Consider the following 26827-nt stretch of genomic DNA (forward strand, 5'->3'; position numbering starts at 1 on the left):
TTTTTTTTTACCATTTATGCTGTCACATCTAGTCAGACACGGAAATATATTTACAAGGACGAACTGAAAGGTATGTGAATTTCTCTTGAAGCACTTTGACGTATCTATTTTGTATTGCAATATTTGATGACTGTGGAAATGGCTGATAATGATGTGCAGGCCGAACTTTAATTTGTATAACTTAATGTGGACATAAGTAGCGAACATTCATTGCTGATTTTGCTATTCAGCCAATAACGGAAGTCTAATACAATTTAAATTCAATTATTATTTTTGTATTTGGAAGAATGTATATTTAATTTTGTCCATACACATTTAGAAAACATATCAGTGTTGCTCATTTTAGGGAAATGAAACTTGTATAGGCTTTTTCCAACTATGGAAATATGAATCAGTCACTGTCATCATGCTCTTATTGTGTGTGTTAATCCTGGAGATGTGGAAGTCAGTGGTGGGCCACAATGTGAGCATGAAGGTGCACGCAGAAGGTGACGACTGGGAGACCGACCCAGACTTTGAGGTAGTACAGCTTGCTTTTGTGGACTTCCTGCAATGTGTGTCAAGTTCTATAGGGTTGATGCAACCTCTTCCTGTTTCAGAATGATGTGTCGGAGCAGGAGCAGAGATGGGGGGCCAAGACTATTGAGGGCTCCGGCCGCAAAGAGCACATCAGGTAAAAGGAGAGGTGCTGACTTGTGTCCACTTGTTGATGCTCAGACATGGCGGTCAGTGTCCACCAAACCGTGCAGCAGCAGGAAGAGGAAGTGAGAGCTCAGCAACTTCTCTCCAAATAATGACAGCAGTGTTTTCTTGTACTCTAAAAGAAACACTATACTGTACATACCAGGGCAATTCAGCCTGGGCATGGCTGAGTTCAGTTCAAAACAGACAAACATTTTTGCAACACATTCCTGTAAACACTAGAGTGTTCCTGTTGTATAGAGGAATGTGGACTACTGTAAACACTTTGGCAGATCCTTACATTGACATTTTACCTTTGCTCGCAAACATAGAACACTGGTGCTCAAACTTGTAATTTACATAACTCAGGCATTCCTCAAGGAACCCTTTTAAGTCCTCTCCTTTTTGGCAGTTACAATTATTTTACCTAATAGGCGCACTGCCGATTCAGGTCTATTTTCATACAAAAGGCGCACAGGATTATAGGGCGCATTTTTTTAAATAAATTGAAAACACTTCCTTGTGGTCCAAATAACATGTAATGGTGGTTCTTTGGTCAAAATGTTGCACAGATTATGTTTTACATATCATTTTCAAGCCGCCTTCTGTTTTGTGGGCGGTCTTATTTACGTGGCTCACCTTCGGCAGCACGGTGGACCAGGGGTTAGTGCATGTGCCTCACAATACGAAGGTCCTGAGTAGTCCTGGGTTCAATCCCGGGCTCGGGATCTTTCTGTGTGGAGTTTGCATGTTCTCCCCGTGACTGCGTGGGTTCCCTCCGGGTACTCTGGCTTCCTCCCACCGCCAAAAACATGCACCTGGGGATAGGTTGATTAGCAACACTAAAATTGGCTCTAGTGTGTGAGTGTCAGGCCCTGTGATGAACTGGCGACTTGTCCAGGATGTACCCCGCCTTCCGCCGGAATGCAGCTGAGATAGGCTTCAGCACCCCCCGCGACCCCAAAAGGGACAAGCGGTAGAAAATGGATGGATGGACCTTCGGCAGCGTCTTTTCTCCGTCATCTTTGTTGTAGCGGTGTAGCGTGCAAGAATGGGAGTGGAAGAAGTGTCAAAAGATGGAGTTAACTGTTTTAATGACATTCAGACTTTACTTAAAGCAATAACGGAGCAGCATCTCCTCATCTGTGGCTCACTAGTGCACTAACAACGCCGGGAATGTGACCTGTAAAAAACCGTCCGACCGGAACTCTCTATAAACTAAAGTTCCTTGCGTGAATAATGTAAACTCATTATACCAGTATGTTTTAGAGCTTTCATGGCGAGTTTACTGACAGATATAAGTAAGAACTTTACACTACTTTATATTAGAAATGGCAACAGCGGAGGATGAATGTCCCATAACAAGAAGATAGAGGAAAAAGAAGAAGCTTATCGACTATGGCCGACAGACTATGACTACAAAGGCCGAAGCGCACACATTTTCAGGACATATGCAGATCCCAAATACAGATCAGCAGGTACCAGAAGGTAAGAAAAGATGCTTTTGCATAATATTGCGAAACAAAACGCCAGATAATGTCTTAATTTATACACACACCATAATAATTCTCGTATGTTGAAGCACAGTACAATCCATCAAGCGGTGCGGCTTCATAGCTTACCAAAGTCATACTAAAACATTTTGATAGGTTTTTGAGCACCGTGTGTAATGTTCTATATTTTCAATTGAACATATACATTTGTGGTGTTGTTTACTTGAGTCATATTGCAGTCTGCACATATCTTTTATGTGTGACTGCCACCATATTGCAGTCTACACGTATCTCTTATGTGTGACTGCCATCTACTGGTCACACTTATCATTTAACCATGTACCAAATAAAATAGCTTTTATTTGGTACGTAAAATAACAAGAATTATTCCGAACATTAGGCAGTTATAAGGTGCACTGTCGAGTTTTGAGATAATAAAAGTATTTTAAGTGCCCCTTCTAGTCTGAAAAATATGTTAACTAAGGTATTACTGTAGTATTTACTTCAGATGCACTCAGTAGTCATTTGTTCAACTTCTTTAGTTATACTAGTGGTGTTCCTCAAGGTTCTATTGTAGGTCCTCTCTTCTTCATCATTTGTGCTATTCAAGTGGTGGCCCCCCGAGTTCAGTTCGGAAATCTTGTGAGAAACTCGCTCTTTTGCAGCAGATTCTTAAAAACATAGACTGCTGTGATCTTTCACGAGCTTTTTTGCCGAAGGTCCTTAAAAAAAGAGTGCTCCTGAAACTCTGACAAAATGAACCTAGAGGACGCTTGTTCCCTTAGCTTTCTGGAAACAGTTAAGTTGAATATCCCTGGTATAGGCTATTAGATGTATTTGTACATTAAAGGGGCACTATTATGCAAAACCAACTTTTCTTACCTATTGGTACCTTTTTTTGTGTATTTGGGATCTCCATAAGTCCCAAAAATTTGAAACCAAACCATGGGGGCATGGCGGAGATATTTATAAAACAATCTTTCCTTACTTCATACTGCCTCATGCGTGCTGTTTGGAATTTGCCCAATTTGTGACATTGTTCCAGTTATTGACATCAGCGGATATGATACATTTTTACCCAAAGAGCTTTGTGCAAGTCCACGTTGTAGTCAATGCTATAAATTCCCTTTGTCAGTGATTAAGATAGAAGATAAAGTTCTGGGCTTCCCTGCTTAGACTGCTGCCCCCGCGACCCGACCTCAGATAAGCGGAACAAGATGGATGGATGGATAAAGTTCCCTATTTAATGTTAATTGTTGAATATAATTGACTATATTATTGTTGACGTAAACAAGCTATTAATGTAGTCATGCACCTTTAAGTTGAGTCTGTTTGAGTCAGGCAGTTTACCGGGCAGCTATGTTTACTTCTTTACGTCCTTGAGTCAGTGTGTTGAACAGTGTGTATGTGAGAGTGTACTTAGCTGCTGCTGCTAAAAGTTACATAAAAAGAAGTTGAAACGTAAAACGGTGTCCTTATTCCCTAACCGGAGTACGCTCACGGGTGAAGAGTCCCAGCACAACAAGATCATTTTATCCATATGGTTCTTTAATAGTCAATAAGTGCCTTCTTATTTGCTATCCACTTGTTGTGGGGCAGACTGGCTCGTACATGCATCCTCAGCTGTTGCCATTTCTAATACAAAGTAGCGTATAGTTCTAACATATCTGTGAGTAGACTCGCTATGGAAGCGCTAAAACTACAACATAGGGAACAGACGCAGTCAAAGTAGAGGCCCGTAAATAATACACCGCACAAAACAGTCCATGCTGAAGAGACGGTCAAAAAGCGGCTTGAAGGTGATCTGTAAAACATAATCTATGCAACATTTTGGCCAAAAAACCACCATTACATGTTATGTAGACCACAAGGAAGTATTTTAAATGTAGAAAAAAAAACATAGTATGACCCTTTTAAAGGGGAAATGCACTTTTTCACAGTCAATATGAAAGACATGACCATGGATGGATTTTTTTAAATGCATTCTAACTTGTAAATAAAAGCCTACTTATAACGGAGCTAATGGGGGCGCATTTATTTTTCCCATAAAACTCAATAAATAACCATTCAAAAAGCGCCAACAATACTTGGGTCACATCTAGTCTTAGACTTAGATTAATCACATCTAGTCTTAGACTTAGATTGGTCACATCTAGTCTTAGACTTAGATCGGTCACATCTACTCTTAGACTTAGATTAGTCACATCTAGTCTTAGACTTAGATTGGTCACATCTAGTCTTAGACTTAGATTGGTCATTTACACTGAATATTAACCAAGTATTAGTCATATTTTTATTATAAGCACTAACGCAGACAAACTATTTATCGGAACACAGTGATCACATCTGTGTGTCCCTACGTTTACATCATTGAGTGATCTGCTGATTCCTTGCTCCCTGTAAGTTTATTTTAGATCATAAATCATGCATCTCACTCGGACATGAGACGTCTGAGTAGGTATTCCTACAAGTTGGTAGACTTTGACAGCCATTTAGGACTCGGAAATGGGGAAAACCACATGAAAAGACGCTGACTATCCCAGCAGTCGGCATCCTAATGACAGCAGACCGTGTACAGTAAGTGATGGTTTATTATGTTTGTTGGCACTCATAAAGTCTGCAGAATAATCATTGATGAAGAAAAAAAAAGTAAACGTTGTGATGCGTTTTTGAAATGAATGTGTCACGTATGCTTAAAATGATCAAAATACGTAAATATTAAAAGTTATTATAAATGTGCCTGTTACTACATTACATATACTTACATCATGTATATAAAACCTCAATAGAGGTGCTTGGATGTTTTGAATGGCTTTAGAGGCGGATTTGCAAGCGGACTTTGATCAAATGTATTTAATATTTAGAATGCAAAACAAAAAATAACATCCATCGTCATGTCTTTCATAATGATTGTGATCGATAGGCAAAATTCCCAAAAAAGTGCAGTTCCCCTTTGAACTGGTTTCTGCTGCCCTGTTCAGCAGGAGGACAGGAAGATTCGTCAATAAATGAAATTAGAGCGAAAACAGAACTCTTGAGTACTAGACAAGGTTATATGTACTTTCCATTAGATTCTGAAATTAATTTATAGACATTTATAAGTGACATAAGGTTTTTTATTTCCCCAAGCAGCAGAGAAAGGGTTTACAGGGGCATTTTTAAAATACTGTTTGGTGCCCAAAAATGAGGATATAAGGATAGTAAAAGCTATTCCATTTAATAGTAGAATCTTTCTGTATTAAATAGAAACATGACAAAGTCTTTTTTCAGCGCAGTGCCATCTACTGGGATTTGTGTACAACTCGACCTGTAATTGCAAAATGGCCACATTAAACGTTCATATTTCATTTACTGTCCAGTGTTGCAGAGCTGAGGCAGACGGTGGCCGCGGAGCACGAGCAGGTGAAGCATCAGGAGGAGACCCCCAAAGCGTCTTACGGCTATGGGGGAAGGTTTGGAGTAGAGAAGGACCGCATGGACAAGGTTCGATGGACCGTCAACCCGCTTGTTACAGTTAAAGGCAAGCTATTCTGACAGGACTGTGTATGTGTATGTGGACGTGTAGGTGGCCATGGGACACGACTATGTGGCTCAAGTGGAGAAGCACAGCTCCCAGAAAGATGCGGCCAGAGGCTTTGGAGGGAAATTTGGGGTTGAGAAGGACCGCGTGGACAAGGTAAGAGGACATTATGTTTCCATAGTGATTTTGTGCTGCTTCCTGACAAATGACATGTGGGTAGTGTGGTCACAAAAGGGTTTATCATTGTTGTTGTTTCCTGAAAGCTTTATAAGAATCCGCCCATAACCTTTTGAGTTATTTTGCTAACTAGCTAACGGACAAAATTACTTAACCTCCTGGCAGAGGTAACGACCTCTATTGCTTGTATTCCGTCACGTGACTTCTTCCCGGAAGTGAAAACCAGTGGTGGTCAACCAAGCCAAGATAACAGCACGCAAACTATCTGAGTACAAAAGAGGTTTAAATCTTCCTTCAAAAAGCAGATACAAGCAAAAAATTTAACTATGCAATGGAATAGATCCTTATACTTAATCAAAAAACGATTTGTCGAGTAATATCAATGATTATACGTCAGTCCCTTCCCAGACATATCGATCTATTGTGCTCCAGACACCATTCTACACGACAAAACAGATGAAAACTTAGAAAAGCACGGAGGTCTACAACTTCTTTGTGTGTGGCTGGGTCAAGGACATTGGTATCGAGACTCTCCAGGATAAATATGGATAGTTTTTGTTGCGGTACGGTTACATTTCTTGATTTAACTTAGTGTCAACAGTCATGTTTATTGTTGCTGTTGCGCGCGCCATTTACGAGTAGCGTGTTTTTCCCCGTCTTTATCAAAACATAACTATAGATGTCAACATTGTTTCTGTGCTGAAACCTTCCTTTAGGATTGCTTCTTTTGGTAAAAGCTTCCCAGCAGGCACAAGACATTAAAACAACGTTGAGAACTTGTTGAATTAGGTCCTGACGCTGGACATCAACGTTGTCTCAATTTACCAATACAACTATTTTGTAACGTTGTTTCAAAGTCCGTTTTAAAGGACATGTATGTATAATCAATGTTGTATCAATGTCTTGTGCCTGCTGGGTTAACTCTTTTACGTTTTGTTTCACATTTGCTTTTTTTAATTTAGACTCGCCGAGTTGGTGACTTTTTGGAACACTCGTAGCAAACATGTGTTTAAGAAATACAAATAATATCAAGATAATACTTAGATGGGGAATAATAAACATTAGAAGTATATCAAACAAACCTTTAACGAAGTGATCACTGCAAACTTGTGCATTCTTCGACTCTAATCCCTCGGACTAGTGTGTGTGCTACTTTTCTAGTTGTCGTTTTGTAAAATCTTGCACTCTTCCGCCCTTTTTCATAACCCTTTCGAGGAACTCTTAAGATACATCTATCCTTTTCGCGATTTGAACTATTAGTACAGCCGAAAACAACACAAGCATAGAGCATTTTATCTTCTAGAAAGTCTAAATGGCGCCGAGTACCCGTTGAGAACAGAGCTACCTTGACCACCACTCATATTTAATGAGCGGGACGTGACGTCATGTTAATCCAAGCAATACAAACACATGGCACAACATAGGAGGGCAGGTCTTTTTGGGGCCTACAGTCAGAGGTTCTTTTGCATCTCAAGTGAGGACTTGTAGTTTGAAAGGTGTGTGAATATAGACGATATACGATAGAGCTTTTAATAATATCGTCATAATTCATGTGGTTGACACATTCAAGCTGTGTCCTGCAAAACGACAAGCGGACCAACATGTCCACAACGCAATATGCAACATGTCCCTCCACTGTATGAAGGCATTTTCTAAGTCACAAATCCTCGCCCTCCTTGTATATTTCTTACAAGTACTATTATCACTGGAGCACGTGGAATAGCTAAACAGGAATACAATAAACCAGTGCTTCTCAATTATTTTTTGTGGGAAAATATTTTTCTTACCCTCCCTAAATTGAAATACGATTAAGAACCTCATAATATTTATCCATGTATTAATCTGTACAAACCTCTCTTTGAATTGCTGGCACCAGCACTTACATACCACCTAGCTGTGTGTATTGTTTTTAAACCTTATTGCACACTCTTGGCATTCTTTCAATGAGCTTCAAGCACACCTGTGAAGTGAAAACCATTTCAGGTGACTACCTCTTGAAGCTCATCAAGAGAATGCCAAGAGTGTGCGAAAAAGTAATCAGAGCAAAGGGTGGCTATTTTGAAGAAACTAGAATATAAAACATGTTTTCAGTTATTTCATCTTTTTTTGTTAAGTACATAACTCCACATGTGTTCATTCATAGTTGTGATGCCTTCAGTGACAATCTACAATGTAAATAGTCATGAAAATAATGAAAACACATTGATTGAGAAGGTGTGTCCAAACGTTTGGCCTGTACTGTATATGTCATATTTCCTGGAGAGCCTGTTGCTCAATTAGAGCAGTATTGCCACCTAGCTGGAGGCTTGTGAATCGTTCAAGAAGTAAAATGATGCTAATACTCGAAGTCCCAGATGACACTTCACTGATTCAAATATCGACAGTGATGATACCATATCAGTATATGGTCGGTATTGCAGTTATCAGATCAATATTTTTTATTGTGACAAAATAATTTTTTTGAAAACGAAAGAAAATAAGTCCCTGGACACAGGAGGACCAAAAAACAAAATATTCAAATCCGAGCCAATAGTGTTTTTTGCTTGTATTTGGTTATTTTTCACTATTGACTCTATTTTGCTCAAAATATTGTACGTAACAAAAGGAAAAAGGAAATAATTGGAATTACTGATATTAATACACGGACATCCTGTGTTTTATTTATGTGGATATCAGAATTGGTTTGACCAATATTTGCCCAAGTAACTACTTGATGTTGACTCGATCCCCCAAAACCGATCCAAACAGAAGAATACATATTTAATACATTTCATCAGAAGTGTAGATATAACCATGTTACGACAGAAAGTAACAAGATGTTACCAGTAAATTAGCAAGTAGATTATTAATCGTTTTTAAGAATGAATACACACAAGTAATGATGCAATATGTTACGTCAGTTGAGTTTAAAATCAATTTCTAAATGTGTCCATGCAGTCTGCTCTGGGCTTTGAGTATAAAGGACAAGTCCAGCAGCATACGTCACAGAAAGGTGAGTCAAAAGAAGGAGAAATAAAGAAAACCATACTTGTGTTACGTCTGGTGTGTTATCGTTCTGTGTACAGACTACTCCAAAGGCTTTGGGGGCAAATACGGCGTGGAGAAGGAAAAAGTGGACAAAGCCGCACTGGGCTACGACTACAAAGGCCAAACAGAGAAGCATCAATCTCAAAAAGGTTAGTCCACTCAAAGCTCATGTTTTCTCCCTCTTTTTTTTAGGTTAGTCGACGCTGCTGCTCGACTAGGGCTCGACTCACAGCTCATGTTTTCTCCCTCTTTTTTCTATCAACCAGATTATTCCAAAGGGTTCGGGGGAAAGTTTGGCGTGGAGAAGGAAAAAGTGGACAAAGCCGCTCTGGGCTACGACTACAAAGGCCAAACAGAGAAGCATCAATCTCAGAAAGGCGAGTCGACGCTGCTGCTCGACTGCTGCTCGACTGCTGCTCGACTCACAGCTCATGTTTTCTCTCTCTTTTTTTATCTAACCAGATTATTCCAAAGGGTTCGGGGGAAAGTTTGGCGTGGAGAAGGAAAAAGTGGACAAAGCCGCTCTGGGCTACGACTACAAAGGCCAAACAGAGAAGCATCAATCTCAGAAAGGCGAGTCGATGCTGCTGCTCGACTGTGGCATGACTCCGAGCTCACGTTTCCACTCTCTTTATCATCAAAGCAGACTATTCCAAAGGTTTCGGAGGAAAATATGGCGTGGAGAAGGAGAAAGTGGACAAAGCGGCCGTGGGATACGACTATTTGGGCCGCACGGAAAAGCACCAGTCCCAAACAGGTAAGGAAAGATGCGCCGTGAGCATTTTGCCGCGCTCATTCAATACATTCCACTGATCCAGTGGACTTGTTTAGATTACTCAACAGGTTTTGGCGGTCGCTATGGTGTGCAGTCAGAGCGTATGGATAAGGTTTGTAAGGAGGATGTCAGAAATGAATAACATTTTAATCAATCTGTAACTTTATGTAAATATTGTATTTGAAGAGTGCATCAGGCTTCTCCGACATGGACTCTCCTGCCTCTGCTTATGAGAAGACACAACCAATAGAAGCCTGTGAGCTCTTTATCACTTTGTTATTATACCTAAACCTAATATACCCACCTTTTCCAATTCATTCATCCACCCTCCGTCATGTTCTGGGCAGCCGGCGCCAGCGCGGGGAAGCTTAAGGCTCGTTTCGAGAGCATGGCCAAGGCCTCTGACGAGGAGAACACACGCAGAGTAGAGGAGGAGAGAAGCAGGCGGAAGGACAGAGAGAAGAGAGAGCGAGAGGAAGCCAAACGTGGACAGCAGGTGATCCGCCATAAAGGCTTCCTCTGAAGTCTCGGTGAAGAATGTCACTTCTTTGGTGTGAACGTTCGCTGCAGGTGCAGAAGAGCAGAGAGGCAGCAGAGTGTGAAATCCCACCAGAGGACGACTTGAACGTGCAGGAAGAAACACAACCACAGGTCAGAATGACCTATGTTATGCTACTAAATGTATATACAGTAGGTTAAATCAGTGTTTGTTTACCATAGAGCCCTGGGCCCATTGTTGGGCCGCCAGTACCCCTTCGAGGGCCGTCAAAAGATATCTGTTTCTCACCTGTGGTCCGTATGGGCCACAGCGGTACTCAGTTGCAATACATTTTTCCACCACTTATGGCAGTAATGACAATATCAAACAAACAGAAGAAGTCTGGAGCTAAAGTCATAGAGACGTTTCTTAAGCGCAAAAATTACGACTAAAGTGGTGAAGCTGTATTTTTATTTGCACTTATATTCTATTTACAGTTCGGTTAGCACTGTGTAATTGTAGGGAGTTTTTTGTGTACCCCACTTTCCGCCCGAATGCAACTGAGATAGGCTCCAGCACCCCCCACCACTCCGAAAGGGACAAGCGGTAGAAAATGGACGGATGGAGTCTCTTCTTTTGCATTATATTTGATTAGTATTTGTTTTTGTATACAGTCTGACATAAGCCTTGATAATAATCTTTGTGATTAACATATTGTTTGACAAGGTTGTAAGAAGGTTAAATATAATTATTAAAAAATATTAAAATTAAGAGTAAGATTTCTAATTCAGTCTTAATATTTTTGTTTGTTTTGGAAAAGTTGTAATCCACACTTCCAACACAAGGGGCCATCATTGCGCAGTACAACTCATTTTTAAATACCTGCTATGAGGTCGTGACTTGTCCAGGGTGTACCCCGCCTACAGCCAGAATGCAGCTGAGATAGGCTCCAGCACCAACCGCGACTCCAAAAGGGACAAGCGGTAGAAATGAATGGATGGATAAAAGCCCTTTTTTAAAATGTTCATGTTTTTTTTTATAAAATCCAGATTTATGAGGAGCAGCCAGAATACGGCGATGAGCCTCCAGCTTTGCCCCCACGCTCAGACCATTTCCAGGATGAACTGCCCCCCCGTGTGGAACAGGAGGGGATCGACGTGTATGATGAACCCACGGTGGAGGATGGAAGCGACGACTACGAGGAAGTTGCCACAGCGCCCCCTGTGGTGGAGGAAATAGGCGACGAGTACGAGGAAGTTGCCACAGCGCCCCCTGTGGTGGAGGAAATAGGCGACAAGTACGAGGAAGTTGCCACAGCGCTCCCTGTGGTGGAAGAAATAGGCGACGATTACGAGGAAGTTGCCACAGCGCCCCCTGTGGTGGAAGAAATAGGCGACGATTACGAGGAAGTTGCCACAGCGGTGCCTCCTCCACCTTGGTCAGGTATGGCATCACATGCTGCTTGTCTTCACTTTCCACTGGAATACTGCAGGACAGACGCCCCTTGCCACATTGCGCTTCAAATATTGCGGCTTTACCACAGTGCAGATTTTTTTTAAAGCATATTCTACAATTTCTTGGTTCAAAGCTAAACAATTTTAAAATGTTTTAATAAACTAAATATATTATTACTACAGTAATATCGGCCACTGAAAGACATAAACCAATTAGAGCGCTGTTCAGTATTGTGGCCCCTGATTGGCTCAACCTCAGGAAGCATTACTATATTTGATTTAGAGTGTAAAAGTGACAAACGTGTTATTTCATGTTCAAAAAATTATTTAGAAGGTTGTAAAAAATGTTCTGCTCTAGCTATGACAAATTTTGATTTATAATTCCTACTTTGCAAAAAATTGTTTACCAGGTCATGTTCAGAACCAATTGAGGGACAACTGTTTTAAAAAAAACACCATTATAGTCTGCAAAAAAATGCAAAGTACATATAAATGAGAAATTAATTGGATAAGTGAACATTTGATTTTATTTATCTTTTATTAAAGACTTGTTTGCAAAGACAGCAAGAAGTGGAGAAGTACTACCTCTTTGTTGAATTCTATAGTGTTTATCTTTTTTTTTTTTGTCCTGTCCAGCTACTCAGGCAAATCATTCATGTTAATATCTGCTGTAAAGATTTACTTTACAAAAGAAAAGTGTGGGATACTTCTCTTGTTGCCTTATTTGTGTTTGACTTTATTAAATTGATTTATATTAATGTTTGGAGCAGGAGGGGATAGAAAGAGGAAAACAAGTTAGACAGAAGGAGCAATTGCAGGGACAAGAGGGGGATCACAACAAAAACAGAACATCAGCAAATAGAATATGTACAAATATGATACAAAAAGTGATGGCAAAGAAGCAGTTATTGAAGTAAATATTAGTAACACAGAAATGACAATGAATATTATTGCACTACAAATGGAGCAATAAATATACCAATAGAAATAGCACTATTGATTATGAATAATAACTTCTATCAACAATACAATTGTTTCAAATGCAACAATACATACATGTGATGAAAACTTGAAATACAAAAGAAAGCAGATAAACGGAGGGGAAGAAAGAGAAGTGAACTGTATCCACCTTGTAGATTGTTATAGTAACAATAGGATAAGCTTGGTCAGTGTGCCGTGTTTTACCCAGTTTCCCCTAGAGGAACAATGTTAATATGTTTGATGAAACGTGATTATATGCATGAGTGTATGTATGCTTGTGTATGTGTATATGTATGTTTGTACAGTGAGTGTGGATGTATGCACTGTATTTGTGTATGTATGTGGGTAAGTATCAATTTCTCATCTTCTTAAAGTGCTGGCATTTGCAACTTTCTTCGGCTCTATGGTGACTTCTGCGGTCAAATTCAATTTTTACAAAAGCAGTTTGGCAGTGTACAATTAACTTGTTTTTAATATCGCAACAGCTATAAATGACTACGAAGACCTGTCAGCTGGCGTTCAAGCGAAAGCAATATATGACTATCAAGGAGGTATGTTGTTACTTTTTGCCTTATTTTCTTGTGTTCTTGCACGAACATGTCTGCTCACTTTTCGCAGAGGACACCGATGAGATCTCCTTCAACCCGGACGACCTGATCACCAACATCGAGATGATCGATGAGGGGTGGTGGAAGGGCTACTGCCACGGACGCACCGGCCTCTTTCCAGCAGCGTACGTTAAGCTGATGCAGTAAACTACGCTACTTTTAGTCACGGTCTTGAGTGGTGAGCCTTGTATGGCAACAAATTCAATAGGCCTGTGTTCCAGATAGTTTATTTGAAGTCTGAGCTTTGTGTGGTTTAAATGGGAAAATTGTAAACGAAGAAAACAAGTACTTGTAGGTGTTTTATCCATCCTGTTTGCTGATAAAAATATCAAAATATACATGAGAACGATCAAGCCATTGGTCTGCTCACATCTTCTACTTGCATCTGTCCGTACATCTATAGCTGCTGCGCCACACAAATAAAGACAATAATATCCTTAGCATTGTTATCCTCATTGTGAGTCACTTGTCAGAGTCATCATGGATAAAATGTATTTACAGTCTCTGAGGGTGAAGGTTTGGGAGCAAAACAAAGATCTTGTTTCACCAGGCAATGCCCTTCTTCTTCTTGACCCGACCCCCTTTCTTTCTCAGTCGCATGGCTTTCAGCTTCTTGGCCTGTCGCTGGTTCATCCACACAGGATACTGTCCATGCTCATTCAACATAGTCTTCTTGTTGCGCTTGCTGTCCAAGTCCATTTTACGCTCTGCAATGCGAATGGGGGAAAAAACAATTAAAAATAAATCAATGATAAAGATTCCAAAGGAAGGCAATTAAAAATAAACCAATGATAAAGAGTCCAAAGGAAGGATGATGATAAGCCTCACTCACCACCATCGCCGGCTTCTGTTGTAACATCAGCGTCCTCCTTGATCTTTTCAGCCGGCACCACAGTGGCAATCTCTTCCAGGTCGGTCATGATGGCATCGCCTTTCTTGTCGTTACTCAGGGCTTGTTTCAGGCGGACTAGCTCCTTTGGGGCGTTTTTCTTCCTCTTCTCTGCTCGCATCTTCCTCTTCCGTTTGCTACGCAAGCTTTTGGCCATGTTTGTTGATGTTCTGTCTGGGAAGGCAAAAAAAACGTACAAGTGACATCGCCGCTGGCTGGTTCTCCACAGTGGTCACTCAAAGTGTTTCAAGCTTGAATTGTGAGTAGCGTCCAGACCGCTCTTTTCAGAGTGCAACTGCATTTGCGTTGTTTTCATCACCACTAAAAAAACAATACTGATGAGGTAAAACACACATCGTAATTTATCCAGAACATCGACATTCGGATTGGACAAGTACTCGCGCCACAAAGCTCCGATAAAAATTGTCAGGTTTTCACTTAACAAAACTACCCTGCAAAACATCTACAGTGAGTGTCATACATTTATCCGTGAGTCTGCCAAATATATTTTAAATTGATAGATTTGCAGTTGTTTTTTTAATAGAGTCGCTGCCTTCCTCCTTCTGTACTTGGTTGGGAATCCTTTTGCACGGATTACTGCACCAATGCGGCGTGGCATGGAGGCAATCAGCCTGTGGCATTGCTGAGGTGTTATGGATGCTGTAAAATGAAATCATCATCTCAATAGAGCTTTTCAACAGATGGAAGCATGTAGCCGTATTCCCATGGTCAAGCCACTCCTGAACTCAAGACAATGGAAGAAGCGTCTGACTTGGGCTATGGAAAAGAAGCACTGGACAGCCGCAGAGTGGCCCAGAGTCCTGTTTTCAGACGAAAGCAAGTTTTGTATTTCATTTGGGAGTCAAGGCGCTAGAGTCTGGAGGAAGGCTGGAGAGGAGCAAAATCCAAGTTGCTTGAAATCCAGTGTGAAGTTCCCACAGTCAGCAATGGTTTGGGGAGCCATGTCAGCTGCTGATGTAGGTCCACTGTGTTTCATCAAGTCCAGAGTCAATGCAGCTGTGTACCAAGAGATTTTAGAGCACTACACGCTTCCATCTGTTGAAAAGCTCTATGGAGATGATGATTTCATTTTCCAGCATGATCCAGCAGTGCCAAAACCACCAGTAACTGGTGTACTGACCATGGCATTACTGTCCTCGATTGGCCTGCCAACTCCCCTGACCCCCATAGAAAATGTGTGGGGTATTGTGAAGAAGAAGCTGAAAGACACCAGACTCAATAATGCAAATGAGCTAAAGGCCGCTATTGAAGCATCCATAACACCTCAGCAATGCCACAGGCTGATTGCCTCCATGCCACACCGCATTGGTGCAGTAATCCGTGCAAAAGGATTCCCAACCAAGTACTGAGTGCATTAATTGACATTTTCAAATGTTTGATTTTGTTTTGCTGTTATAAATCTTTTATTTTTTACTTGGTCTGAGGAAATATTCTAATTTTTTGAGATGGGATTTTTGAGTTTTCTTACGCTGTATGCCATAATCAGCAATATTAAAATAATAAAATGCTTGCAATATTTCAGTTGATGTGTAATGAATCCAGAATGTATGACATTTCCATGTTTTTAGTTGCAATACAGAAAATAAAAAGGACTTTATCACAACATTCTAATTTTCTGAGACAGTCCTGTATAGGTGCATTTTCACCGGGGTTAAAATGAATAACTTACTTAGTATTTATCGCAGGATAATTTTCACTTTACTTAATTCACTGGAATTATCTTTACACGACATGTCTTTAAGCTGTCAATTAATTTTGTACATTGTACACATCTACAGGGTCCACCATTGGTTTTTTTCTCCCTATACTACAGTATGAAGGTGCAAAGTAGCATCTATTCTATAGGTTAATGTACCAACATGGAATTAATGCAATCACGCTTGTTATTGCTAAGGTAGTTACTTAGCTATTCTCAATACAAAGTATGTAGGCAAGTTAAGTTGGACTCACATTAGCTTAGCTACAACTAGCTAACTCGATGGCTATTTAGGTTGCTACACTACTTTCAAACAATTGTTAAAACCCACAGAGGAAGTTATCAATGTTGTGATAGTAGTGTTTCCAAAGCACACCCGGAATGTAAAGACAGTCGCTTACAAAATAGGAGTTCTGTTCTGCTGCCGGAATCGCTTGGTGGACAGGAAGAAAAGACACGTGTTTGCAAATGGCAGAAGAGCAGCAATGGCGGTGAACAAGCTTTGATATGATTGGCTGCGTTAGAATTCTGAAGACTGCGAGCTCTGATTGGATGTTTTGCGTTTGGATAGATCGACCTCTGATTGGCTAGTCGTCACAACCAGGAAGTTTAGGAAATCAACATGGAGTCCAGGGTCAGGAAAAAAAACGTCCCGGCGTGTAAGGTAGTGCATTTAGTCACTATTTACAAATAAACGATGGAAATGCGAAGTGAAAACTAAATTATATAGCACAAGTGGGAGTTTTATTTGAAGAGGTTTATTTTTATTTGCGTAAAGTCATGGACAGCCCTGCTGCAAGTGGAAGTTTTGCGCCCATCTTTAACACAGCGCTCTCTCCTCATCAAAACAAAATGTTCAACATGTTGGAGAAAGCCACAGAACAACTAATGTTACATAAAGTCTTCCAGGCTGCCTTTCAAACATGCGACAGAGGCCTGGAGTGTCTCGCAGACGGGGGTAAAGAAGAGGACGCGAGGTGCCATATTAACCTTTATTTGACTGCAGCTTTTTTCACTCTTCCGTCAATTAATACTTTAAAAAATATTGTCTTCTCAATTAGGGGCGATTTCAAGGCTGGCTTTTGTATCGTGGGGATCCAAGCTCTTGCTGAGCTGAATCAGTGGCGTGGTGTCTTGTCCTGGGTCCTTCAACATTATCAGCATCAGGAGGAAATACCTGCTAAAATCTTGCAGATGTGGTGAGTGGGCTGCAAGTTTTGTACTATAGCGTCTTGACAATACATACCGTATTTTCCGCACTATAAGGCGCACCGGATTATAAGGCGCACCTTCAATGAATGGCATATTTCAAAACTTTGTTCATATATAAGGCGCAACGGATTATAAGGTGCACCTGTGCATCCATTAGATGGAGCTGCGCTAAAGGGAATGTCAACAAAACAGTCAGATAGGTCAGTCAAACTTTATTAATAGATTACAAACCAGCGTTCTGACAAATCTGTTCACTCCCAAAATGAATAAACAGCTGTTTTATTATTTTCCCCGAGGTAAAGTCAGTGACATGGTGTTTTGTTTATCGTTTAACAACAGCAATGTATAACATGTAGTGCAACATTTATATCACATAGTGGAGGGGTACTTTTCCCTGATTCAATAAACACGTAAAAAACAGTGATACTGTTACGGTAAATCAAACGTTAGTGCAATCACAATATAGTAACACTCGAAATAGTGCAGAGCAATAACAATATCAATAACTCAACGTTGCTCAAACGTTAATGTCACACAACACATCACACAAAATAAACATGTAAAGCTCACTTTATTAAGTTATTCCTCATCCACAAATCCCTCGAATTCTTCTTCTTCAGTGTCTGAATTAAACACCATTGATTCGTTTATGTTAAATTCTCTTGCTGCTGCTCTAATCCCGTGTTCTACTTCGTGACTGATCGTCTTTAAGTTTAAACTCCGCGTCGTAAGCGTGTCTCTTAATAGGAGCCATTTTTGGGTTTGAAGCGCTTCTTCTTCTACGGGGGAAAATGAACTCGGCGGCTGTTTACCATAGTTGCGAGACCTAAACTTTATGAAAATGAAGTTTAGGTTTGTTGTGGCTCAATATTGGTCCATACATAAGGCGCACCGGATTATAAGGCGCACTGTCAGCTTTTGAGAAAATTGGAGGTTTTTGGGTGCACCTTATAGTGCGGAAAATACGGTAATTCCATTGTTGAGTTGAGTTGAGTTTGAGTTTATTTGGAACATGCATGCATACAACATGATACATCTCAATTTCCAGTTTCTCTATTCAACATGTTCGAAAAGGAGTAGGAAGAAGCAAAGCTTATTTAATCCTACCCTTTTTCCTTTACATAGCAGTTGCTAAAACTTTTGTTCACTTCCGGTTCTCAATTTATTCACAATATACTCCATAAGTAATAACAATAAAAATAAATAAATAATAATTGGTGAAGTAAGTTATATTTCATATGGTGAGATGAGTGAGATTATCTTGAAAATAAATGGATGGATGAAATAAATTCAGATTGTTTATCATGGTTCTTCTTCTTTGTACTTTGTAAACACTTTAAGTTTGAAGAGTTTCTTAAAGTGGATCATATTAGTACATTGTTTAATTTCTTTGCTTAATCCATTCCATAATTTAATTCCACATACTGATATAATTGTTGTTAATTATTATTGTTAATTTTAGTATTTCTTATCCTTTTTTGCCAGCATCCTTCTCTACTCCCAAGTGGGTGAGCCGGCCATGATGCAAGAGACCACACAAGCGTGGTTACACTGCCCGTCCAACCGCAGCGTCTCAGGCTTTGGCCCGGTGGCCGAGCTCTACCTCCTGCATGTCCTTTTGCCTCTAGGATGCACAGACCTGGCTCGAGAGTTTGTCGTCTGTGAGGTGGGAAGCGTCACGTTCACTGAAGAGCAAAAACAGACAGCGCTGGACATCATAGAAGAAGAAGTTGAACGTCAGAAACATGAGCCTGCTGTCAATGTAGATAGTAGTGGTTGTGACGTTCCCACGACAGAAGGTGAGGAATCAAGTTGAACAGTGGAACCTCAGTTGGTTCTTGAACGGGGTTCGTAAATAGAAAAGTTTGTCTAGTGAATTAAATTTCTCCATAAGAAACAATGTAAACATGAATACGTTTCAGCCTCGACATAAGTCCATATATTAGTAAAGGTTTGTACACAATATGAAGCGCAATACAGTACTGTATATCAAACAAACATAACTAGTGGGTGATTGCTCAACTTTCTATTTAATACCAAGATCAAAATAACAGCGAAATTGTCTTCATGCACACACACACATTGTCACTAGCCCTGTGGTGAACTCACAGTTTTGAAATCACAAAACTCCTTAACTTTAACAGCCACGTCGCTACAATGATTCAGAATAAAAAATGAAAGCCACTTTACCATGTCGGCTAATTTTCTTGCCATACAGCTGAAGAAAGGGGATTGGGATGGATAATGCTGTGGATATTTCCTGACTGTTTCAAACCACACTGGAGCTAGGTCTCAATTCAGGGGCTGCATCCTTCCAAGGACCCAGCCCATGCGGTCGACAAAGTGTGGGTCCTAGCCAGAGTCCTCCAGCAGCGGCTGGAGCGATATGAATTGGGACTTTCTAGCCTACGGGACACTTCCTGGTTACGTCTGTTGTCCCTGCCCTTACATGGGTTGAATATCGACAAACTTAAGAAAATAATGTCGAATTTTTTTTGTGTTCTCCTGGTCCTTTACCTTATTTTAGCGGACGCCGTCGTTAGAGCCGAACGATTATGGAAGATGGTTGTCATGGATATGTGTCATGTTATTCCTAATTATTAGTTAATGATGGATTTGTTTTTATGCTTGTTGAAGTTGGACATGTACCTTTAAAAACATGCAGACAATCCAGAAGATGTCCCAGAAAAAGTCCTCACACACAACCTTAATTCAGCAGTCATTTTATTAATATGTGATTCTAATCATTTTAAATTGCTTGATTTATAGCCAGTAATAGTAAATATTGGGATAGCATGATATTTTTATCATCATATAATTATTTGCAATGAAGGCAGAGGAAATTAATCACAACAACTACAGTTTCAGCACATGAGGTTTTAAATTTATATAGGTTATAAAACTACTTTGTTTTTAAATGATCATCCAAACTGATATATACTACCGTTCAAAAGTTTGGGGTCACCCAAACAATTTTGTGGAATAGCCTTCATTTCTAAGAACAAGAATAGACTGTCGAGTTTCAGATGAAAGTTCTCTTTTTCTGGCCATTTGGAGCGTTTAATTGACCCCACAAATGTGATGCTCCAGAAACTCAATCTGCTCAAAGGAAGGTCAGTTTTGTAGCTTCTGTAACGAGCTAAACTGTTTTCAGATGTGTGAACATGATTGCACAAGGGTTTTCTAATCATCAATTAGCCTTCTGAGCCAATGAGCAAACACATTGTACCATTAGAACACTGGAGTGATAGTTGCTGGAAATGGGCCTCTATACACCTATGTAGATATAGCTCCAAAAACCAGACATTTGCAGCTAGAATAGTCATTTACCACATTAGCAATGTATAGAGTGTATTTCTTTAAAGTTAAAACTAGTTTAAAGTTATCTTCATTGAAAAGTACAGTGCTTTTCCTTAAAAAATAAGGACATTTCAATGTGACCCCAAACTTTTGAACGGTAGTGTATACTGTACGTGTTTTGTGTCATTTATATTTGCTCTGTTGTTTTTCATTATTCTGCAGAACAAAAAAACAAACAGAAAAGTTAAACACAAGATCACAATAATTAATAGAAGTAAACATTTTCAAATAACATGCAAATGTACACAAAAAACACAATAACTAATATCGGTACATTGATGTACACATTTACCATACTTCATTATTTCGGCCACACATTAATAGAACGTAATTACATTATTATAATTTACACCCAACATGAGACTAGAAAATTTGTTTGATTTATGCAAATGTTTGTTTAATAAATATTATGCTCTTTTAAACTGCTCAACACAAAATGGTAAAATAGGCACCAACAACACTTTTTTACACACACACGCACACACACACAGGACGCACGTTAATCACGCGCATAAAAAAAACTAGTGCCGTTAAAGAAAACTTTCGTTGACTCGTCCTTTCCACGTTAACTTTGTCAGCTCTACTTTATAGTCATGTTCATTTCAAGAACGGCATTACTGAAGGTTGTCTTGCTTTTTCACAGGTTCCTTTCTCCACAAACTGGAAGCCATGTTGAGACTTTCCTACAGGAGATTGATGTCTGGCTCCTTCTCTTTCCATAAACTCTTCTTGGCTGCTCTTCTTCTCTACATGCTGTTTTTACGCTTGGATCCAGGTGGGTTTCCTTGCTCCTCACTATAGGGATGGGTACTTTTCACATTTGAATTAATATGGTACCAATTCCTGGTACCTTGGAATTGATACCAGTAGCAATTTTCAGTACTTTTTTGTTTGTTCATGCAGTAATAAATGTTCATTCGTTTTAATGATAAAATCTAAAAAAATATGTAACATTTAACATTGCGCTGAAAATAACTGTGCTGTCCAGTTCTTATATCTTTTTTTTGTACAATTCCAGCTCTCATTTGAAGATACACATTTATTTCAGTTTGACCGAGGTTTGTTGTCATAGTTGCCAATAAGTTGAATGCGCCAATTTTGTCTTTTGAGTCCTACAAAGTGTTTCTTCTGTAAGTATTGTACTTATTACACACAGCAGCTGATTGTAACGTGCATCTTAAGCTATGTTCACACTGCAGGTCAATTACGATTTTTTTTTGCCCATATATGACTTGTATCTGATTTTTTTTTTTCATCTCAATGTGAACAGTACAATTCAGATTTTTTTTAAAACCTGACCCATTGATTACCAAATTTGGAGGCTTTGAAATTGCCATGTAAAACCGCTAATGCTAACCAATAGCATGTACATGGCATACCCAATGCCCCAAATTAGCGTCGAGCTAACCCCTTACTTTTGAGCGGTTTCTATCAGTCATTTGTTGGCTTGGAAAATTGCAAGATTATTTAGAGGCAGTCAAATATGCCTGTTTGCCCGCCAAGTGCTTGAGTCAGTGCCGAGTCTGTTACTGGCCGTGACGATGCATGCAAAGTTAAGTTAAAGTTAAAGTACCAATGATTGTCACACACACACTAGGTGTGGTGAAATTTGTCTTCTGCATTTGACCCATCCCCTTGGTCGGTATCAAAATATGGTACTGTTATTTTACGAAAATGATACAGATGGAATTCAGACTGCACCTATAAAAGTACCGAATTCGGTACCCATCCCTATTATTCACATTTCAAACTCTCTGTTAACGTCGGCGTTAAACTCTTTCCATTGTTTTCAGCTCTTCCCTCATCCTTCATGTGGATTTCCAAACTTCATCAGCTGCTCAGAGAGTTGTGGAAAGCCACAGCGTCCTTGTATTATCAGCAGAGAGCTACAAAAGACTGACTTGCTGTTTCTTTTAGGGCAGTACGCGCCAACCTAATTCTTCTTTAACTTATGAAAAGAATATTAAAATGAAGAATGCTAATGCTATATGTGTAATATGATCCTTTTATGTGGACATTGTTCAGCTTTAAATTCCAAGCCTCCCTTAAAAACAGCTAATTTTTATTTTCTCATCGCAAAAACAACACTTCCATTTTAAGCAAACTTGTCCTCCAGTCGCTTTGAAAGACCCTTAGCGTCCAGATGACGCAAAATTTTACTAACAAGTTCTATGCATTCGTTTTTTGCTCTTGAAAATGAATCTGCCAGTCATTTCTCATAATATCACTTTGTTGTTGAGTAATTTGTAGCTAACTAACCTTGGAAGGCCCCCTTTTCATTGCCAGACTTGATATGCCGCCCCCTCTTGGTGGGACGTCATCTGCAGAACTAGAGCCCATTTTTCCCACATAGACAATGTGGTTAAAGGCATGTAAAATTATTATTTTGATCACTTTTTTGCATCTTCCATGATTACATCAAAACTGATACGGTTAACATTATGGGCATACATCTGACTTTCCTTCCTACTTTTCTTTAGACACCATAGCCTGTGTTTCCTCATGCTATTTCATCATTTCCTCAAGGAGCTTGAGGAAAACATCAGTAAAAGAGGACGCAAAATAAAATACTAGCGGCTTGCCGTCTTTGTCTTTTGTTTTTCGGGTCTGCGCTTCTATCTCTGTTCCGACTCAGTCTTTCTTCCCTAGAGGATGCTCCTGATTTTCATGATGTTATTTAGCTTGAGAATTATATTTTTTTTCCATCCAAATTCCGACCAAAACCCTTCTTTGAAGTTCGAATCAATAAAATGATTGCTGCAAATTACAATCCTCTCACTTGGTCTGTCCCTTTTTGTGGGAGTCACTTTGACTGGAGAGGTCCCAAATGTATGCAGGCTGACCCATTTTTTTGTTATATTGCTACACCCTGCAAGAATGCACTTGGCAGACATATTTGATAATTATGTCAAATACTTTGCAAAAATATTGTGATTCAGGATGAAGATGCTATACCAAAATACCAGACAATATGAAATTGCCTCCAGTCTTCTGACTTCAGCATACCCAATTTTAGCTCCAAAATGTGCTGAAACCTGTTAGAAAACAAGCCTAAAATCACTACTGTGTCTATTTTAGGGGGAATTGTACATTACATTTTAATGTCCAAAACTATGATATGAGTGACAATGTCGTTAACATCAGTGGGGCCCTTTAAGCAACTATTCAATAATAATCTTCCATTTTTGACAAAAAATAGCTTCACAGTTGGCCTTCACCGTCATGGTAAATATCCTCTCACTTTTTGCTGTCTTGTTTGTGACATTCCTAGACAGCAGCAGCAACAAGCCAAAGCAGATGCGGCGTGGCGCTCCAGAGAGGAGGGAGTAGAGCGATGGAGAAAAGGTTAGCAGCAAAAAAATTAAGTGTTTTCAGCATTCTTCCAAATATTGAAATCTAGCAGCAGTGTCATGTTTGCTGGAGACCTTTAGGTGGTGTTGCAGACTTTCTCACTGGTGTTGCTTTTCTCTATCTGGGAGGGAGAATTCCTTCCATGGTGTTCACTTCCCCGACATGGCTGACTTGTGTGATGAACAATACACTGCAGAACGATGCAAACATCTGCATTATTTGTAGTCTCATGGCAACATAGGGAAACAATTCTATTATCTGCAGCCCCTTTTGGCACGCCGACGTTCCCAGGGGGCTTGCCAAACGTGGAGGTGGTTGGTGGGCGGGGGGAGTGTGTGAATTGGTTCCTGCGTGCTGCGCCTCTTCTGACAGAATGGAACACGTCTGCACGCAGCCACAGGCGGCTAGATGACTCAATGCGAGGCCTGCCGCCGCCGCCTGTATTGTGTATCTGGGTGGGGGGCTCTCAAGGCCACACGTATATATTGTGTCGCCTTCGAGTTACGACATGCAAATTTAGTACAGTAGGTAAACTTGGTTGCAATTCCTAGTCATTCAGATGCAGGGCGATGCGCTTATCAACCTTAGATGCCAAAGAAATGAGTCACAGCAGTGGGATTGGACACTTTTGTTCTTGCATTGCTGCATTATTTTTTACTATATTCTGACAAAAAAGTCTTAATTATTTTTAGTTGATTAAAGTGAAGAGTGTGTCTCCCAGAATTTATACCACTAATAGTGTAATTGTCTTAATAAAAGCAATTTACAATGTGCAGAATACAGTTTGAATATCAAATGCCAAGGGTTAATCACTTAATATTTAACCAATATTAATACTTTTTGTTTTACAATCTAATAATCTAATATATATATATATATATATATATATATAATTAGATTATTTCTAACCCATAGGGTTCAATATGATGTCAGTCCACCTTTTGCAGCTATTACAGCTTCAACTCTTCTGGGAAGGCTGTCCACAAGGTTGCGTAGTGCGTTTATAGGAATTTTCGACTATTCTTCCAAAAGCGCATTGGTGAGGTCACACACTGATGTTGGTCGAGAAGGGCTGGCTCTTAGTCTCCGTTGTAATTCATCCCAAAGGTGTTCTATCTGGTTCAGGTCAGGACTCTGTGCAGGCCAGTCAAGTACATCCACACCAGACTCTGTCATCCATGTCTTTATGAACCTTGCTTTGTGCACTGGTGCACAGTCATGTTGGAAGAGGAAGGGGCCATCTCCAAACTGTTCCCACAAGGTTGGGAGCATGGAATTGTCCAAAATGTTTTGGTATCCTGGAGCATTCAAAGTTCCTTTCACTGGAACTAAGGAGCCAAGTCCAACTCCCAAAAAACAACCTCACACCATAATTCCTCCTCCACCAAATTTGTGCACTATGCGCTTCAGCATCCGCTGACTCCTCTCTGTCAGTTTACAAACCCCGTTTCCATATGAGTTGGGAAATTGTATTAGATGTAAATATAAATGGAATACAATGATTTGCAAATAATTTTCAACCCATATTCAATTGAATGCACTACAAAGACAACATATTTGATGTTCAAACTCATAAACTTGATTTTTTTTTTGCAAATAATAATTAACTTAGAATTTCATGGCTGCAACACGTGCCAAAGTAGTTGGGTAAGGGCATGTTCACCACTGTGTTACATGGCCTTTCCTTTTAACAACACTCAGTAAACGTTTGGGAACTGAGGAGACACATTTTTTAAGCTTCTCAGGTGGAATTATTTCCCATTCTTGCTTGATGTACAGCTTAAGTTGTTCAACAGTCCGGGGGTCTCCGTTGTGGTATTTTAGGCTTCATAATGCGCCACACATTTTCAATGGGAGACAGGTCTGGACTACAGGCAGGCCAGTCTAGTACCCGCACTCTTTTACTATGAAGCCACGTTGATGTAACACGTGGCTTGGCATTGTCTTGCTGAAATAAGCAGGGGCGTCCATGGTAACGTTGCTTGGATGGCAACATATGTTGCTCCAAAACCTGTATGTACCTTTCAGCATTAATGGCGCCTTCACAGATGTGTAAGTTACCCATGTCTTGGGCACTAATACACCCCCATACCATCACAGATACTGGCTTTTCAACTTTGCACCTATAGCAATCCGGATGGTTCTTTTCCTCTTTGGTCCGGAAGACACAACGTCCACAGTTTCCAAAAACAATTTGAAATGTGGACTCGTCAGACCACAGAACACTTTTCCACTTTGTATCAGTCCATCTTAGATGAGCTCAGGCCCAGCGAAGCCGACGGCGTTTCTGGGTGTTGTTGATAAACGGTTTTCACCTTGCATAGGAGAGTTTTAACTTGCACTTACAGATGTAGCGACCAACTGTAGTTACTGACAGTGGGTTTCTGAAGTGTTCCTGAGCAAATGTGGTGATATCCTTTACACACTGATGTCGCTTGTTGATGCAGTACAGCCTGAGGGATCGTAGGTCACGGGCTTAGCTGCTTACGTGCAGTGATTTCTCCAGATTCTCTGAACCCTTTGATGATATTACGGACCGTAGATGGTGAAATCCCTAAATTCCTTGCAATAGCTGGTTGAGAAAGGTTTTTCCTAAACTGTTCAACAATTTGCTCACGCATTTGTTGACAAAGTGGTGACCCTCGCCCCATCCTTGTTTGTGAATGACTGAGCATTTCATGGAATCTACTTTTATACCCAATCATGGCACCCACCTGTTCCCAATTTGCCTGTTCACCTGTGGGATGTTCCAAATAAGTGTTTGATGAGCATTCCTCAACTTTATCAGTATTTATTACCACCTTTCCCAACTTCTTTGTCACGTGTTGCTGGCATCAAATTCTAAAGTTAATGATTATTTGCAAAAAAAAAAAAAGTTTATCAGTTTGAACATCAAATATCTTGTCTTTGTAGCATATTCAACTAAATATGGGTTGAAAATGATTTGCAAATCATTGTATGCCGTTTATATGTACATCTAACACAATTTCCCAACTCATATGGAAACAGGGTTTGTACATGGCCTACCACTTTGTGGCTGAGTTGCTGTTGTTCCCAAACTCTTCCGTTTTCTTATAATAAAGCCGACAGCTGACTTTGGAATA

The 26827-nt window shown here is 40.0% G+C and overlaps 3 protein-coding genes across 4 annotated transcripts in view; 2 read left to right on the forward strand and 1 right to left on the reverse strand.

The window, feature by feature from the left end:
* Positions 1–14257, forward strand: hcls1 (hematopoietic cell-specific Lyn substrate 1). Its single transcript, XM_062064766.1, has 17 exons — positions 1–70; positions 437–520; positions 600–673; positions 5534–5657; positions 5740–5850; positions 8809–8863; positions 8937–9047; positions 9165–9275; positions 9361–9471; positions 9545–9655; positions 9730–9785; positions 9860–9929; positions 10021–10169; positions 10244–10324; positions 11201–11594; positions 13072–13137; positions 13205–14257. The coding sequence occupies exons 2-17, from the start codon at positions 437–439 to the stop codon at positions 13339–13341; spliced, it is 1845 nt and encodes a 614-aa protein (XP_061920750.1). The 5' UTR covers positions 1–70; the 3' UTR covers positions 13342–14257.
* Positions 13405–16313, reverse strand: llph (LLP homolog, long-term synaptic facilitation factor). The gene is made up of 3 exons (XM_062064771.1): positions 16202–16313; positions 14027–14257; positions 13405–13901 (listed from the first exon to the last, which is right to left on the reverse strand). The coding sequence occupies exons 2-3, from the start codon at positions 14238–14240 to the stop codon at positions 13738–13740; spliced, it is 378 nt and encodes a 125-aa protein (XP_061920755.1). The 5' UTR covers positions 14241–14257; positions 16202–16313; the 3' UTR covers positions 13405–13737.
* Positions 16314–16371: 58 nt separating this feature from the next.
* pex26 (peroxisomal biogenesis factor 26) overlaps positions 16372–26827 on the forward strand; it is a 63402-nt gene continuing 52946 nt past the window's right edge. Inside the window, exons 1-5 of one of the 2 annotated variants that reach the window (XM_062064770.1) lie at positions 16372–16777; positions 16862–16999; positions 18498–18811; positions 21016–21147; positions 23644–23717. In XM_062064770.1, coding sequence (XP_061920754.1) covers positions 16581–16777; positions 16862–16999; positions 18498–18811; positions 21016–21147; positions 23644–23702 — 840 coding nt within the window. In that variant the 5' untranslated portion in view covers positions 16372–16580 and the 3' untranslated portion in view covers positions 23703–23717. Of the gene's footprint in view, positions 16778–16861; positions 17000–18497; positions 18812–21015; positions 21148–22165; positions 23143–23643; positions 23718–26827 lie in introns of those variants that run through there. The other variant, XM_062064769.1, reaches the window with a different exon arrangement.

Source organism: Entelurus aequoreus, linkage group LG12 (genome assembly GCF_033978785.1).
Source record: "Entelurus aequoreus isolate RoL-2023_Sb linkage group LG12, RoL_Eaeq_v1.1, whole genome shotgun sequence".
NCBI lineage: Eukaryota > Metazoa > Chordata > Actinopteri > Syngnathiformes > Syngnathidae > Entelurus > Entelurus aequoreus.